We start from the raw sequence: 12990 nt of genomic DNA on the forward strand, positions 1-12990 counted from the left end.
ATAATGCAATTATGTCCCTCTTTGCATTAGCTGCACGGGTTCTTGCTAAATCGTTAACTGGTCCACGAACTGCCCTCTCTTCTAGGCAAAGGACCCCACACAAAACCACGGGAAAATGGTTTTCGGTCAAATTGGCTGAAATTTCACTATGTTATAGTTTTCGCCATGCTGATAAAAAGTTATCATTGCACCAAGTCCCAAAAGTCAATATTTCCCAAGATATAAAGGGTCAAAGTAGTGAAATATGGTCATCCGCAATAGTAAGACGTATGTTATAAGTATAAGTGATACATTGATATTTATTCACGAAATAAATAAAAATCGATTTTTACATATATATATGTAATAAATATTTAGTTCCGCAATATATATGTATATGTATATACAGGATGGGGCAAAAGTATCGGACCGGTGAAATATCTCGAAAAATATAAGTTTTACAAAAAATTGTTTCAGATGAAAGTTATAGGGCTTAAAAAGATCTATTGTATTTACTGATTTTAGCAGATTGATCTTGGGTGGCGTTGCCAAGGTCAAAAATCAGTTGTTTTCACGGCTACTCACAATCAGTGGTTTTTGCGGCTACTCACAATCAGTTGTTTTCGCGGCTACTCACAATCAGTTGTTTTCGCGGCTACTCACAATCAGTTGTTTTCACGGCTACTCACAATCAGTTGTTTTCGCGGCTACTCACAATCAGTTGTTTTCGCGGCTACTCACAATCAGTTGTTTTCACGGCTACTCAAAATCAGTTGTTTTCACGGCTACTCATAATCAGTTGTTTTCACAGCTACTCACAATCAGTTGTTTTCACGGCTACTCACAATCAGTTGTTTTCGCGGCTACTCACAATCAGTTGTTTTCACAGCTACTCAAAATCAGTTGTTTTCGCGGCTACTCACAATCAGTTGTTTTCACGGCTACTCACAATCAGTTGTTTTCACGGCTACTCAAAATCAGTTGTTTTCACGGCTACTCATAATCAGTTGTTTTCACAGCTACTCACAATCAGATGTTTTCACGGCTACTCACAATCAGTTGTTTTCACGGCTACTCACAATCAGTTGTTTTCGCGGCTACTCACAATCAGTTGTTTTCACGGCTACTCAAAATCAGTTGTTTTCGCGGCTACTCACAACTAAAATAAAGTGACATTTCTGTTAGTATAAAATGGCAAACCGAAATCTTTTTTGTTACATCTGTAATGGAAGATTTCCTTTAAGAACAATGGCTCTTATTGATGGAGAAGAAAATGCTGGTAAACTAGAAATAGCTATTCATAGACGAAATACTTTTAATTTGCCTCCTTTGGATGTAACTGATCGTACACGACTATGCCTTAATTGTAATCGGTCAATTCTTGAAGAGATAAGAGCTGTTGAACAAGATCCTGGCTGCTTGAGATTAAATGTTGTAACCTAAACTAACAACGGTACCTGTCTTATTTGTAATGCCCAGTTTGATTTGCATCGACTTTCAATGGAGTGTAAGGCTAATGTTTTCATTTCTAGAAATATTTTTATTCCTGAAAATGTCAAATCATGTAGACATCATTTGAATGATCGAGGTTATCTCCTGCCACCTCTGTTACTTGGTTTACGTTTTGTCAATAGACCGTATCTGATAAGAGGACCACAACTCCAAATATTCTTACAAAGTCTACGTGATGTAGCTAGAAGTATGACCAGAATAGAAGATGAATATAGTTTCAATGATGAGGAGTCAACAGCTTTTGTCCTTTAACGAAAGAACAATTCCGAGAATTATTCACTTATTGCAATAGAGTCCCTTGTGCTGGTGGTTACATATATGTCAGTAAAAAAGACCTATTAATTTTTTTATGTAAGTTGCGACAGGGACTTTCGGACGAATTCCTCACTCATATGTTCCAGTATTCGAGTAGACAAGCAACAAGTATGGCTATTGCAACTGTGAGACAGTCTTTGATGTTGCGTTTTGTACCTATCAATATTGGCTTTGATGCTATAACACGCGACGTTTATATTGCTAGACATGTTACGGAATTCGCCAATGAGTTGTATAACCCGGAGCCTGATACTCCTCGAGTTATTGCAGCCATCGATGGTACTTACACTTTCATCCCAAAAAGTACCAACTTCAGAGCACTACGACAGTCGTATTGCGTACACAAAAGCCGCCATTTAGTCAAACCGCACTTAATAGTTGCACCCGATGGCTACATTCTTGATATCCAAGATCCATACTTTTCTGATAGTCGTAACAATGATGCTGCTATTTTACAAAACGAGTTTGATAGAGATGCTGAAAGAATGAGGCAATGGTTTCAAGAGAACGATATTGTAATTGTTGATCGTGGATATCGAGATGCTACTGTATTATTAAATCGTTTGGGCATTTCTTGGAAGATGACAGCACAGCTCGAACGTGACGAACATCAACTTAACACTGAAAATGCTAATGCTTCGCGTTTGGTTACGAAATCGAGGTGGGTAGTAGAAGCTAGAAATGGACATATTAAATCAATCTTTAAATTCTTTGATCAAGTCGTACAAATCCAACATGTTCCACATATAGGAAACTTTTACCGGATAGCTGGTGCAATAATTAATAAATATCACCCTCTTTTAACAAAGAGGGTGATAGATGAAAGATGCTAATATTGAATTAGCTCGACGATTACTTACAAAGGCAAAGGAACCAAACGTTCTTCAAGCACTTGAAGAAACAGAAAATCTTCACAGGCGAAACGCTCAAAGATGGATTCGTTTAGATGCAGCACACTTAGATGATTTCCCAATTCTAACAATTGACCATTTGAGGGATCTCACTTTTGGTACGTATCAAATAAAACTATCTCCTTCATATGTGCAAGATAAGTTACGTAGAGATGATGATGAAGAATACCAAATTGAGATGTTACAAGAAGACCGACTACCTTGGCCAGGTTTGATGAGAGTTAGAGTATATTCTAGATTTCGTAACGCGACAAAACATCAACTTTGGATAGCATATCGATCAACTCTCGAAGAAAGAGAAAATGACCAAGTGGAAGAGGAGGATAATCCGATAGAAGGTCATTATTGTACTTGCAAATCTGGCGCTCGAACTGTCAGCACCTGTGCACATATTGCCAGTGTCATATGGTACATAAGATATGCAAGACATCAGGAAAATATTTACTATCCTTCTGCAAGACTGATTCAGAGTGTGCAAGATGCTGGAAATCGTCCACAAGAATAGTATAACCGAACACAAAATCCCTCAGGATATTGATTGCATCACCTCTTGTAGGAACTCATTGATGTATCAAATCTGATCGTGAATCAGATGTAAAACACATTATTACAAATTCTGCACTGTGACAAATATGCATCAATTCAGTTTGACACAACCCTCGGTCTTGTTTTAGCTGGTCAGATCAACCCTCGATCTTGCCTTAGTTGGCTGGTTCGCATGTTCAATATTTATTTATTACATATATATTGTAAAAATCGATTTTCATTTATTTCGTGAATAAATATCAATGTATCACTTATACTTATAACATACGTCTTACTATTGCGGATGACCATATTTCACTATTTTGATCCTTTATATCTTGGGAAATATTGACTTTTGGGACTTGGTGCAATGATAACTTTTTATCAGCATGGCGAAAACTATAACATAGTGAAATTTCAGCCAATTTGACCGAAAACCATTTTCCCGTGGTTTTGTGCGGGGCTGGTAATGGCTCATTACAGACATTTCCTCTTAATTCACAAATATTGTGCAAAACGCAGCAAGCCACTATATATTGTAGAATTTTGTTAACCCATGTCATGGGAAGGAGATGGAGGAGACTCCTCCATCTTGCCTTGAGCAATCCAAAAGCACGTTCAATAGTCATTCTTGCTTTTGAAAGATAATGGTTGAAATTATTTTGATGCCGAGTTAGATGTCCGTTATCCTTGTAAGGAGCCATTAAATGTGGATCAATCTTATAAGCTGCATCACCAATAAGGTTAGTATCATTGGGAAAATACTCATCTGGCGACCTCAGAAAGTCATTTACTTCTGACAGGCGAAATACACGTTGATCGTGTACTGAGCCTACATGCCCAGCATACACATGAGTAAATATTGTTTTTGCATCACACACAGCCTACAAAAATTATCAGTAACTATTAATAATCCCTCAAGATGTTCATGAATTACAGGAAAATAAAATGATATAATAGTATCTTTCCACTTAGGCTGTGGAAAGATTTACTCCTTGGCATAGAGTAGCTTATGATTGACCAATCAGAACAAAGAAATTTATATTTCTTTTGATCTAATTGATCAAATCAAAGGCTACTCTACTCCAAGGAATAAATTTAAAACGCAGTCTGGAGTGTATTATTTTGATACCTGGAACTGGATAGAGTGTGCTCCTTTCCGATTTATGTAAGCTCCATCACTAGATTTCGGGGCATTGATGACAATATGACACCCATCAATGGCGCCAATAACACCAGGAAAAGGGCTCTTTCTTCTGAAGTCTGCAATTGTAGTGTCCACTTTGTCTTCTCGAGGCCAGGTGATGAATTGTGGAGCCAAAGAATGCAGAGCGTGACATACACGCCTAACAGCTCTGACTGCTGTTGCATGTCCCACATCAAATGTTTTACATACTGACCTGCACAGTGAAGAAAACATGAAATATAGATGGATATCTCTTAAATACAATAAATAAAATGATGTAGACATTATGCTTACCGATAAGAGTCAGGAGTGCCCATATACCAAAGAGCTATTAGAAGTTGTTTTCGTGCTGATATTGTGGGCCGTCCTCGATTGTGTCGCCTCTCTAATTCAGGAGCCACCAGTTCGAATAAATATTCGAACGTTGCTGGAAACATCCTGCAATCAACAAAATAATTACAGACACATCCACTGCACATCTCAGTGGGTTCCTAACCTCGCATATATCCTAATATAATACTCTTTTATTATTTCATAAATAATAGCACATACCGAAAATTTTCCTTGAAAAATTTGGAAGAATATGTAGGAACCACCGTTTCTACATAATTCTTTTGACGAGGCAGAAGCATTCCCCGTCCACGAGCGACATGGACAAAATAATTTAATATTTGTAAGTCCTCCTCTTCTTCGTTGTCACTGGAGCTTTCACTATCAGAGGACTCAGAGGACGAATCCGATTCATCTGAGGACGACTCAAATACTAAATCCATTGCTTCATTCCATAACTGCAATTCTTCTTCACGTATGGATTTAGCTGCCATATTTGTTGATAAAAGGCGCTACTCGCTACTGAGAATCGTTCCAAAATTCATTTTACTGACGATGCTCCTTTACTGACCAACGTTCCGTATTGTGACAGTACTGGCAGTACTGTCAGTGAATTTCGGAACGCACCCAAGAAGAATATTCCACTAAATCTATTAAGTGAGATATAAGCTTTGTGACAACTTACCCGTGTGACTTCTAGTCCCGGTCTCCCCTACCTCGAAATTCAAAAGACAAAGAGTAGACAAAATATTTCAGAATTGTCTCGACTTTTCAAAAATTTTGAAATTTTACAAGTCAATTGCTATATATCATTTCGAAACATTAAAATTCTAACAATAAAAAGAAAAAGAAAAGGAAGTGTGCGTGTGTGTGTGTGTGTGTGTGTGTGTGTGTGTGTGTGTGTGTGTGTGTGTGTGTGTGCAGCGTAACATATGCATGTCTTAGATCTTAGATTGTTATCTATACGAATTTATTTTATATATATATATATATATATATATATAGGGTTGTGTGGGGTGATGTGCAACACTTTTTTTCGTTGCTCGGAAAACATATCCAAAAATCAAATTCTTGAATATATCATGGCTGTATAATGTAGAGGAAGGAAAATACTAAAATTCTGCGTGATTAGATTTTCAAAATTTTAAATTTTTCCTAAAAATTTTTCGAGTTTTCAAAAACGTCTGTTTTAGCATTTTCAAATTTTCTTGGGGTGATGTGCAACACTGGTAAAATTAAGGTAAAAAATGCATGAATATCGACATCAATCGACTTAAATGTTAAATTTGGGCTTCTTAAATACAAATTAATCGAAATCTGGTAAACAAAAAATTTCACTGTGTTGTAATCGACCTCTGACAAATGGAAATTTCACAAAATCATTTTATTTGATTTCTTATTTATTTATCGTTTAAAAATTAATATAATGAAAGGAAAAACGCAAAAAACTTTATTTTTCATCATCTGAATCGCAGTTGTCACAAGTAAAATAGTTGCGACCTTGCATGTCGACACATTTCAAATGATAGTGTTGCACATCACCCCAAACACGCTATTTTGCGCGGACTGGCGTGACACCAACACAATGTAAGGAAATCACAAAATCGTTTTGGATTATCAAAAGCACTTGAAAAACTAACAATATAAAAATATTTACCTATAAGATGACTAAAACCAATTCACGAAATCACTATGAATGTGAAAAGCAAAAAAAACTTTCAGCTCGAGAAATTTAACTCGCTTTTCGTACAGCAAACCAGGGTGCGTGCTATCTCGCGAGTTATTTATCTAAAACAAGGTACTGTCGACACAAACACATGGCAGTATGCGGTTCTGTCAAATGTCGACATGCAGACCAGGAATCGGAAACGTTGCACATCACCCCATGTTGCACATCACCCCACACAACCCTATATACCGGGTGAATCTTAATGGATGCACCAACTTTTTACCATAGGAGATGAGTTACCGACCGCAACTGTAATGAACCGAACGATCCATAGGTGACACCAGCTTGAATCGACCGCTTCGATCGACGAGTCCGAGGTGATGTACAGGCAAGTTAAAAACTGTGAATCAAATAACGTATATCGTATGTACATACTTTTCTAATATATCCAACTGTCTTACGCATTTTTCTTTTTACATATAATTTTATTTAATAACACGATTTCTTATTATTCTCCATCTATGCGCAACGTATTTACCGCATGTACTACGTTTACGCGAGCGTTACTTTTGTAGTAACTTACGATAATTCACTCGTTTACGCAGAGTAAATTATCGTAAGTTACTACAAAATTTCCTTTACGCGAAGGAATTATCGTAAGTTACTACTGAAGTAACGCTCGCGTAAACGTAGTAATATAATACGGGATCCGGCCGCGTGATTTATACGTTTATCTGTTATTTTATCGAAATGCGATTTTAATGGAAGATTACATATCAGGTCATACATCGCGGCCGGTGTGCCTAGCCGGTTGCTAGCAACCACTATAGTGGTTGCTAGCATTTGAATGACTCGCTCTCGCCTGCGCGAGCTCTTCAATCTTACAATGTGTTACAACCCGAGAAAAAATAATTTTGACTAATTATATATGATCATACATTATTGTTTATATGATCAGATCCGAAAATTGGCCAGGTCTGACCATGCATGCTCATACAAAATCATATCAACGGTCATATCTATTCATATTTGACCATTAAAATATAAAAATATAAAATTTATTTTTCTCGTTAAACATTATTTTATTGCCGAAAATCTTTATTATGTGCAAGCTTAATTAATTAAATTTATATTGTACTTGAAAAATTTGCTGACCACCGCTGGATTTGAACCTGGAACCCCTGGATCTTGAGTCAGTCACCTTACGTACTGTGCTACAACGTTAATTAATAAAGACGTTTCGTATTGTACTACATATGTTACACTTATTGTTAGCAGATGTATGGAAGGTGTCAGACATAGATACTGTGTATAGTTTTCTAACAATATAATTTAATTCTACAAAAATGTAACAAATAATTGGATTAAAAATTATATTTTTCCGTAGTTTTTTCCGTAGTAGTAGATTGTTTTGTGTGCCGCTTATTGATATTGGAACATCATGTGTTTTACCTGGGTTCATGCACTCGGTTCTTCTTGGGATAGTAAAACAACTTATTAAATTGTGGTTTGATAAAAAAGGTCCTTGGAATATTAAAAAAAAAGAGTAAAGATATTGATAATTTTATCACAAGTATACGACCACTTCAATCATTTTGTCGATTACCAAGACCTTTAACATATTATCAATTTTATAATGCATCCGAAAATTACAATTTTTTGTTATTTTATTCTCTTATAGCTCTTATTGATCGTTTGCCTAATGAATATTTTCAGCACTGGATGATGTTAGTTATAGCATTGTTTAATTTACTTCAAAATCAAATTACACAGTTTGATCTTAAACAATCAGATATTTTACTTAAATTATTTGTAAAACAATTTGAAAAACTGTACGGCATGGAACGGATCAAGTTCTAACTATAATAGGCTTATCGTATAGCTAATTGGACCAATTTTATATATAGTAAAAGTGTTTTTATTTTTTCGTATATATACATATATATATATACAGTCAGGTATGAGTCAGGCTTGATTAGGTCTAATCATATATGAATCTGTACCTACTCATACGAATTAGAATATATTAGTCATATCAGCATAGAAATGGTCAGATCTAAATACGCACAATTATATATGGATATATATCCAGTTATATATAAATTTACATATAGTCAGGTGCGAGTTCATATTAGCCAGTCATGATTAGATAGAATCATACATAGATTTAAATATAGTCATATATGAATTCATATACAGTCTGGTATGAGTCAGGCTTGATCAGGTCTAATCATATATGAATCTGTACCTACTCATACGAATTAGAATATATTAGTCATATCAGCATAGGAATGGTCAGATCTAATCGTATATGGATCCATATATAATCATACAAGGAGCAAGATGTAAATATACATGATCATAAATATACCCATATATATTCATTTATGATTCTATACATAATCATATACAATTATATATGATTAGTCAAAATTATTTTTTCTCGGGAATGGAATAATCACAGCAATTTCTTTGAATTTCTTTAATATTACAATAGTTCCTAAACAAGTTTTCAAAAATTCCTTTTATAAATAAATTCCGCCGCTCATTCGTCTTCCGACTCGTCTGAACTCGCAACATCATACTCCAAATCATCAGAATTATCATTCGCGTTTTCAGATCTTTCATTTATCGACACGCGCAATTTTTGTAAATTCGATGTGGCAAAATGCTACAGATCCGTGTTGTATTAAATTACGCGCTGAAGATTGCGGTTGGTTATTAGATGGTTTTTTGAAACCAACGTGGTTCGTTGGGTACCCAACGCCGTTGAAAGTCAAAGATGTATTGCGCGTGTCGATGAATGAAAGTTCTGAAAACGCGAATGATAATTCTGATGATTTGGAGTATGATGTTGCGAGTTCAGACGAGTCGGAAGACGAATGAGCGGCGGAATTTATTTATAAAAGGAATTTTTAAAAACTTGTTTAGGAACTATTGTAATATTAAAGAAATTCAAGGAAATTGCTGTAATTATTCCATTGTAACACATTGTAAGATTGAAGAGCTCGCGCAGGCGAGAGCGAGTCATTCAAATGCTGGCAACCACTACCCATACAGCACACGATATCTTGAGTATCATCCCATTTTGATACTGATCATACTACGATCATCCGTATCAGCCTAGGGTCATCCTGAGAATATCGCTTTTCAGGATATCCGCGTACGTATATGCACAGGATTGACGCAGGATATAAAACTAATACGTACGTGTTCATTCGTGCTCGTATATTCTCAGGATTGACTCAGGAAGTGCTACTGATACGTATATGCACAGGATTGATACGCTTTTATCCGCGCATTTTAATTACGAAATAAACAATTAGATATATATGTTTTATTATCTTTATTGTAAGATTACGATATTATCTTTATTAATATATAAAATAATTAATAATTAATGCAATAAAATATAATTAAAAAATTTATTAATACAATTAATTATTAATTTAATTATTAATAATAAATTAATAATTAATAATTTATTATTTTATCTTTTTAAAATAATGTTACTTGATCGCGTTCACAATAATCTCAGCGCCGCATCTGCTATGTTTTTTGTTTCGGTTTCTTCTTGCTTGGCCATTGTTGGTTATGCTGCTGGCTTTCGATCTATGATCCGCCATTCCTGCATAGAGCAGTGTGTTTGCGTATCGGTAGCAACAGTGTGTTTGTGAAATCCAGTGTGAAAAGTTTCGTGGTACGTATAATATACATTTCAGTAATTAGACAATTGGAATTGTAATATGAAATGCGTTCCGTGTCACGCATGATGCGCATAAGGCATATATCCGGCCTTATTATTGTTCACTGATTATTACGAGAATAAAAAATGCATTATGCGCATTATTCGTATGGCCATAACGTTCCTGCTGGGGAACGAGAGCTAATATTGATTGGATTGAATGAGCATTATTTGTGAGACGGAACGTAACCTATATGTCGGGTGCTCGGAAAATCACCGGTTTGCGTAAAGAGGCTTTACCGCATTATGTTTTTTTTCTATATAACTCGACAATTTTGGTTGTTCCGAAGATCATTGTCAGTACTAAAAATGTATAGTTTACGTTACGTATGTTATAGAATTTTAGTATTGGCAGTAAATTTTGGCCTTTATATTTTGGCAGTGAATGCAGCCTTTAATGTACATTATTAGTACGCATTAATTAATTTCTTATTTTGTTGCAGCACAGATTCCGTGACATTTGTCATTCGTCCAAAGACATTCCTGGGTGCTTAATCCCGGCCTTGTGACTCTTCAAATGGTCAAGTAAGTATCCCGACATTGCAAATATTATACAAATATTTCACAGTTAAAAATTTTGTTTTTTAAATAACTGTAAAATATTTGTATTTAAAATATGATTTTCTGCATTTATGATATTTATGTGTTGATATTGACTCATTGTATAAGTACATATTATATTTTAACAGAAATGAATCGAAAGAGACCAAGAAAAGAATCTTTATATATGTCCAAACGGCACTTAAATAGAAAAAGGAAATTAGAATTGGATATGATTTGTGATGCACTTTTTAACATACCTCATGATACATCATGTAACGTTAATGATAAATGTGCAGCTAATGTACAGAATGTTTCCACAATTAATTTAGAAATTTGTGAAAACAATTCTGAAACTTCTGATATTAACATACATGAACCGAATGAAAATATTAACGAGATATTTGAAGAAATAAATAATGATAACTGCAGACAATCAAATTATCGGACTTCTGATTCTCAACAATCACATCTTTCTGGAGAATCAATATCTCATCTGTCTGATGATACGGATGTGACAGATGAGAGTTTCACTAACTATCTTGCAAAGTGGACTGTAAAATATCAAATTCCACACATTGCTTTAACAGCACTGTTACATAGATTGAGAAAACATCCTTGCTTTTCTAACTTGTCATTAGATGCAAGAACACTTTTGAAAACACCAAGAAAGCAAGAACTACGTACAGTAGCGCCAGGAAGCTATTATCATTTTGGTGTACAAAAATTCGTATTAGAGACATTAGCTTCCGTAAAAGATAATATTGATTGTGTCAAAATTACAATCAATATTGATGGCTTACCACTATCGAAATCGTCATTACAACAGTTTTGGCCTATATTAGGTTTGGTCGTCCCATATAATAAAGTATTCGTTATTGGACTTTATCATGGAAACGAGAAACCAGCAAATCCTAATGATTTTTTGCAAGAGTTTGTTGATGAGACTAAACGTATGTGCGAAAATGGCATTCACTTTAATGGGCGTAACATACCGTGCAGACTTGAAGCTTTAATTTGCGACACTCCAGCGAAATCATTTGTTCTTTGTGTTAAAGGACATTCTGGATACTCTAGTTGTACCAAATGTACAACGGAAGGAGAATATGTAGGAAATCGGATATGTTTTCCACAGGTCAATGCACCATTACGAACAGATAATGATTTTATTCAAAAGATTGATGATAACTATCACAAACCTAATATCACATGTAGTTTGCTCAAAGTGCCTTTTTTTAAGCCAGTCACAAATGTCCCTTTAGACTATATGCATTTGATATGCTTGGGAATTATGCGTAAATTACTATACTTGTGGCTTGAAAAAGATTTATCATATCGGTTACAGTCGAGAGCTGTCGAACAAATTTCAACAATTTTAGTGACACATTTAAAACCTTCGATACCTGTAGAATTTGCAAGAAAGCCGCGGAAGCTAGATTGTGTAAAATTATGGAAGGCTACAGAATTTAGATTGATATTGTTGTATACAAAAAATGTTTAAGCGCGCGCGATGGGCGGTCAGGAGAAGGAGGATCGGTTTTGTATCTCGACAGAGTTTCTGATTCTAATAAGTTTATTATCACAAACAGTCTACAATAAAGTTCTCGAATGATCACAGTTTCCGTTTCAGATTCACTACGACTAGAGTTACGAGAGACAACGATGTCTATTCCGAGCGAGAGCAAACAATCTTCTCTCATTACCATGCGACGCTAATTTATAAGCTCGGTTCGTGTGTGACGTCTCATCCACCACTCCAATAGAATAGCTTCCTTTAAAATAATCGCGTTGCATTGGGCGCCTCGAGGGCCGAAGCCCTTTACGTCACGTCTCCATGCCGATTCCTGCAGCGTGGTTGGTGGATGAGGCGTCACGTGAAGGGAGCGCACACGCTCGGAGCGCTCCGCGATACGGTGGCTGTCCTGATTGCCGTTGGTTGTTGTCAATTTCACCGCGTGACCTGTCGACTTTACAGGCGACAGACCAACGACAAGCAGGAGGAATAACACGCAGGGCTAACAGGATCGCGATAATAATACAGTTGTTTTTCTGGAGATCGAAAACATGTCTCGAGACGAGGACCGTCGAAGTCCCGATATTTCAATGCCCCGATTTTAGCTCTGCTTTCGGACATTCCGCCCGCCTCGGCAAGTAGTGACGATTGGCTCCGCGTGATGGCCCTAGATGTCTTGCCAGGGTGATTTGCGGTCGATGCACGTCGATCGATGCCGCGGTCGAAGTGCGTGGTGGCATGCGCGGCCGGGTATGCGCAGTAGTC

At 36.1% G+C, this 12990-nt stretch overlaps 2 protein-coding genes across 2 annotated transcripts; one reads left to right on the forward strand and one right to left on the reverse strand.

Moving 5' to 3' along the window:
- Window positions 1–3059: 3059 nt before the first annotated feature.
- LOC139780640 (putative nuclease HARBI1) lies at window positions 3060–5382 on the reverse strand. Its single transcript, XM_071719362.1, has 5 exons — window positions 4981–5382; window positions 4723–4866; window positions 4375–4642; window positions 3539–4126; window positions 3060–3098 (listed from the first exon to the last, which is right to left on the reverse strand). Exons 1-5 carry the CDS (start codon window positions 5250–5252, stop codon window positions 3060–3062), a joined length of 1311 nt encoding a protein of 436 aa, XP_071575463.1. The 5' UTR covers window positions 5253–5382.
- A 5441-nt stretch (window positions 5383–10823) lies between these two features.
- LOC139780642 (uncharacterized) lies at window positions 10824–12213 on the forward strand. Its single transcript, XM_071719363.1, has one exon. It carries the CDS (start codon window positions 10864–10866, stop codon window positions 12211–12213), a length of 1350 nt encoding a protein of 449 aa, XP_071575464.1. The 5' UTR covers window positions 10824–10863.
- The last annotated feature ends 777 nt before the right edge of the window (window positions 12214–12990 follow it).

This window comes from Temnothorax nylanderi, unplaced genomic scaffold, assembly GCF_030848795.1.
Source record: "Temnothorax nylanderi isolate EJ_2023f unplaced genomic scaffold, tnyl_v1.0 TNYL_tig0289_pilon, whole genome shotgun sequence".
Taxonomy (NCBI): domain Eukaryota; kingdom Metazoa; phylum Arthropoda; class Insecta; order Hymenoptera; family Formicidae; genus Temnothorax; species Temnothorax nylanderi.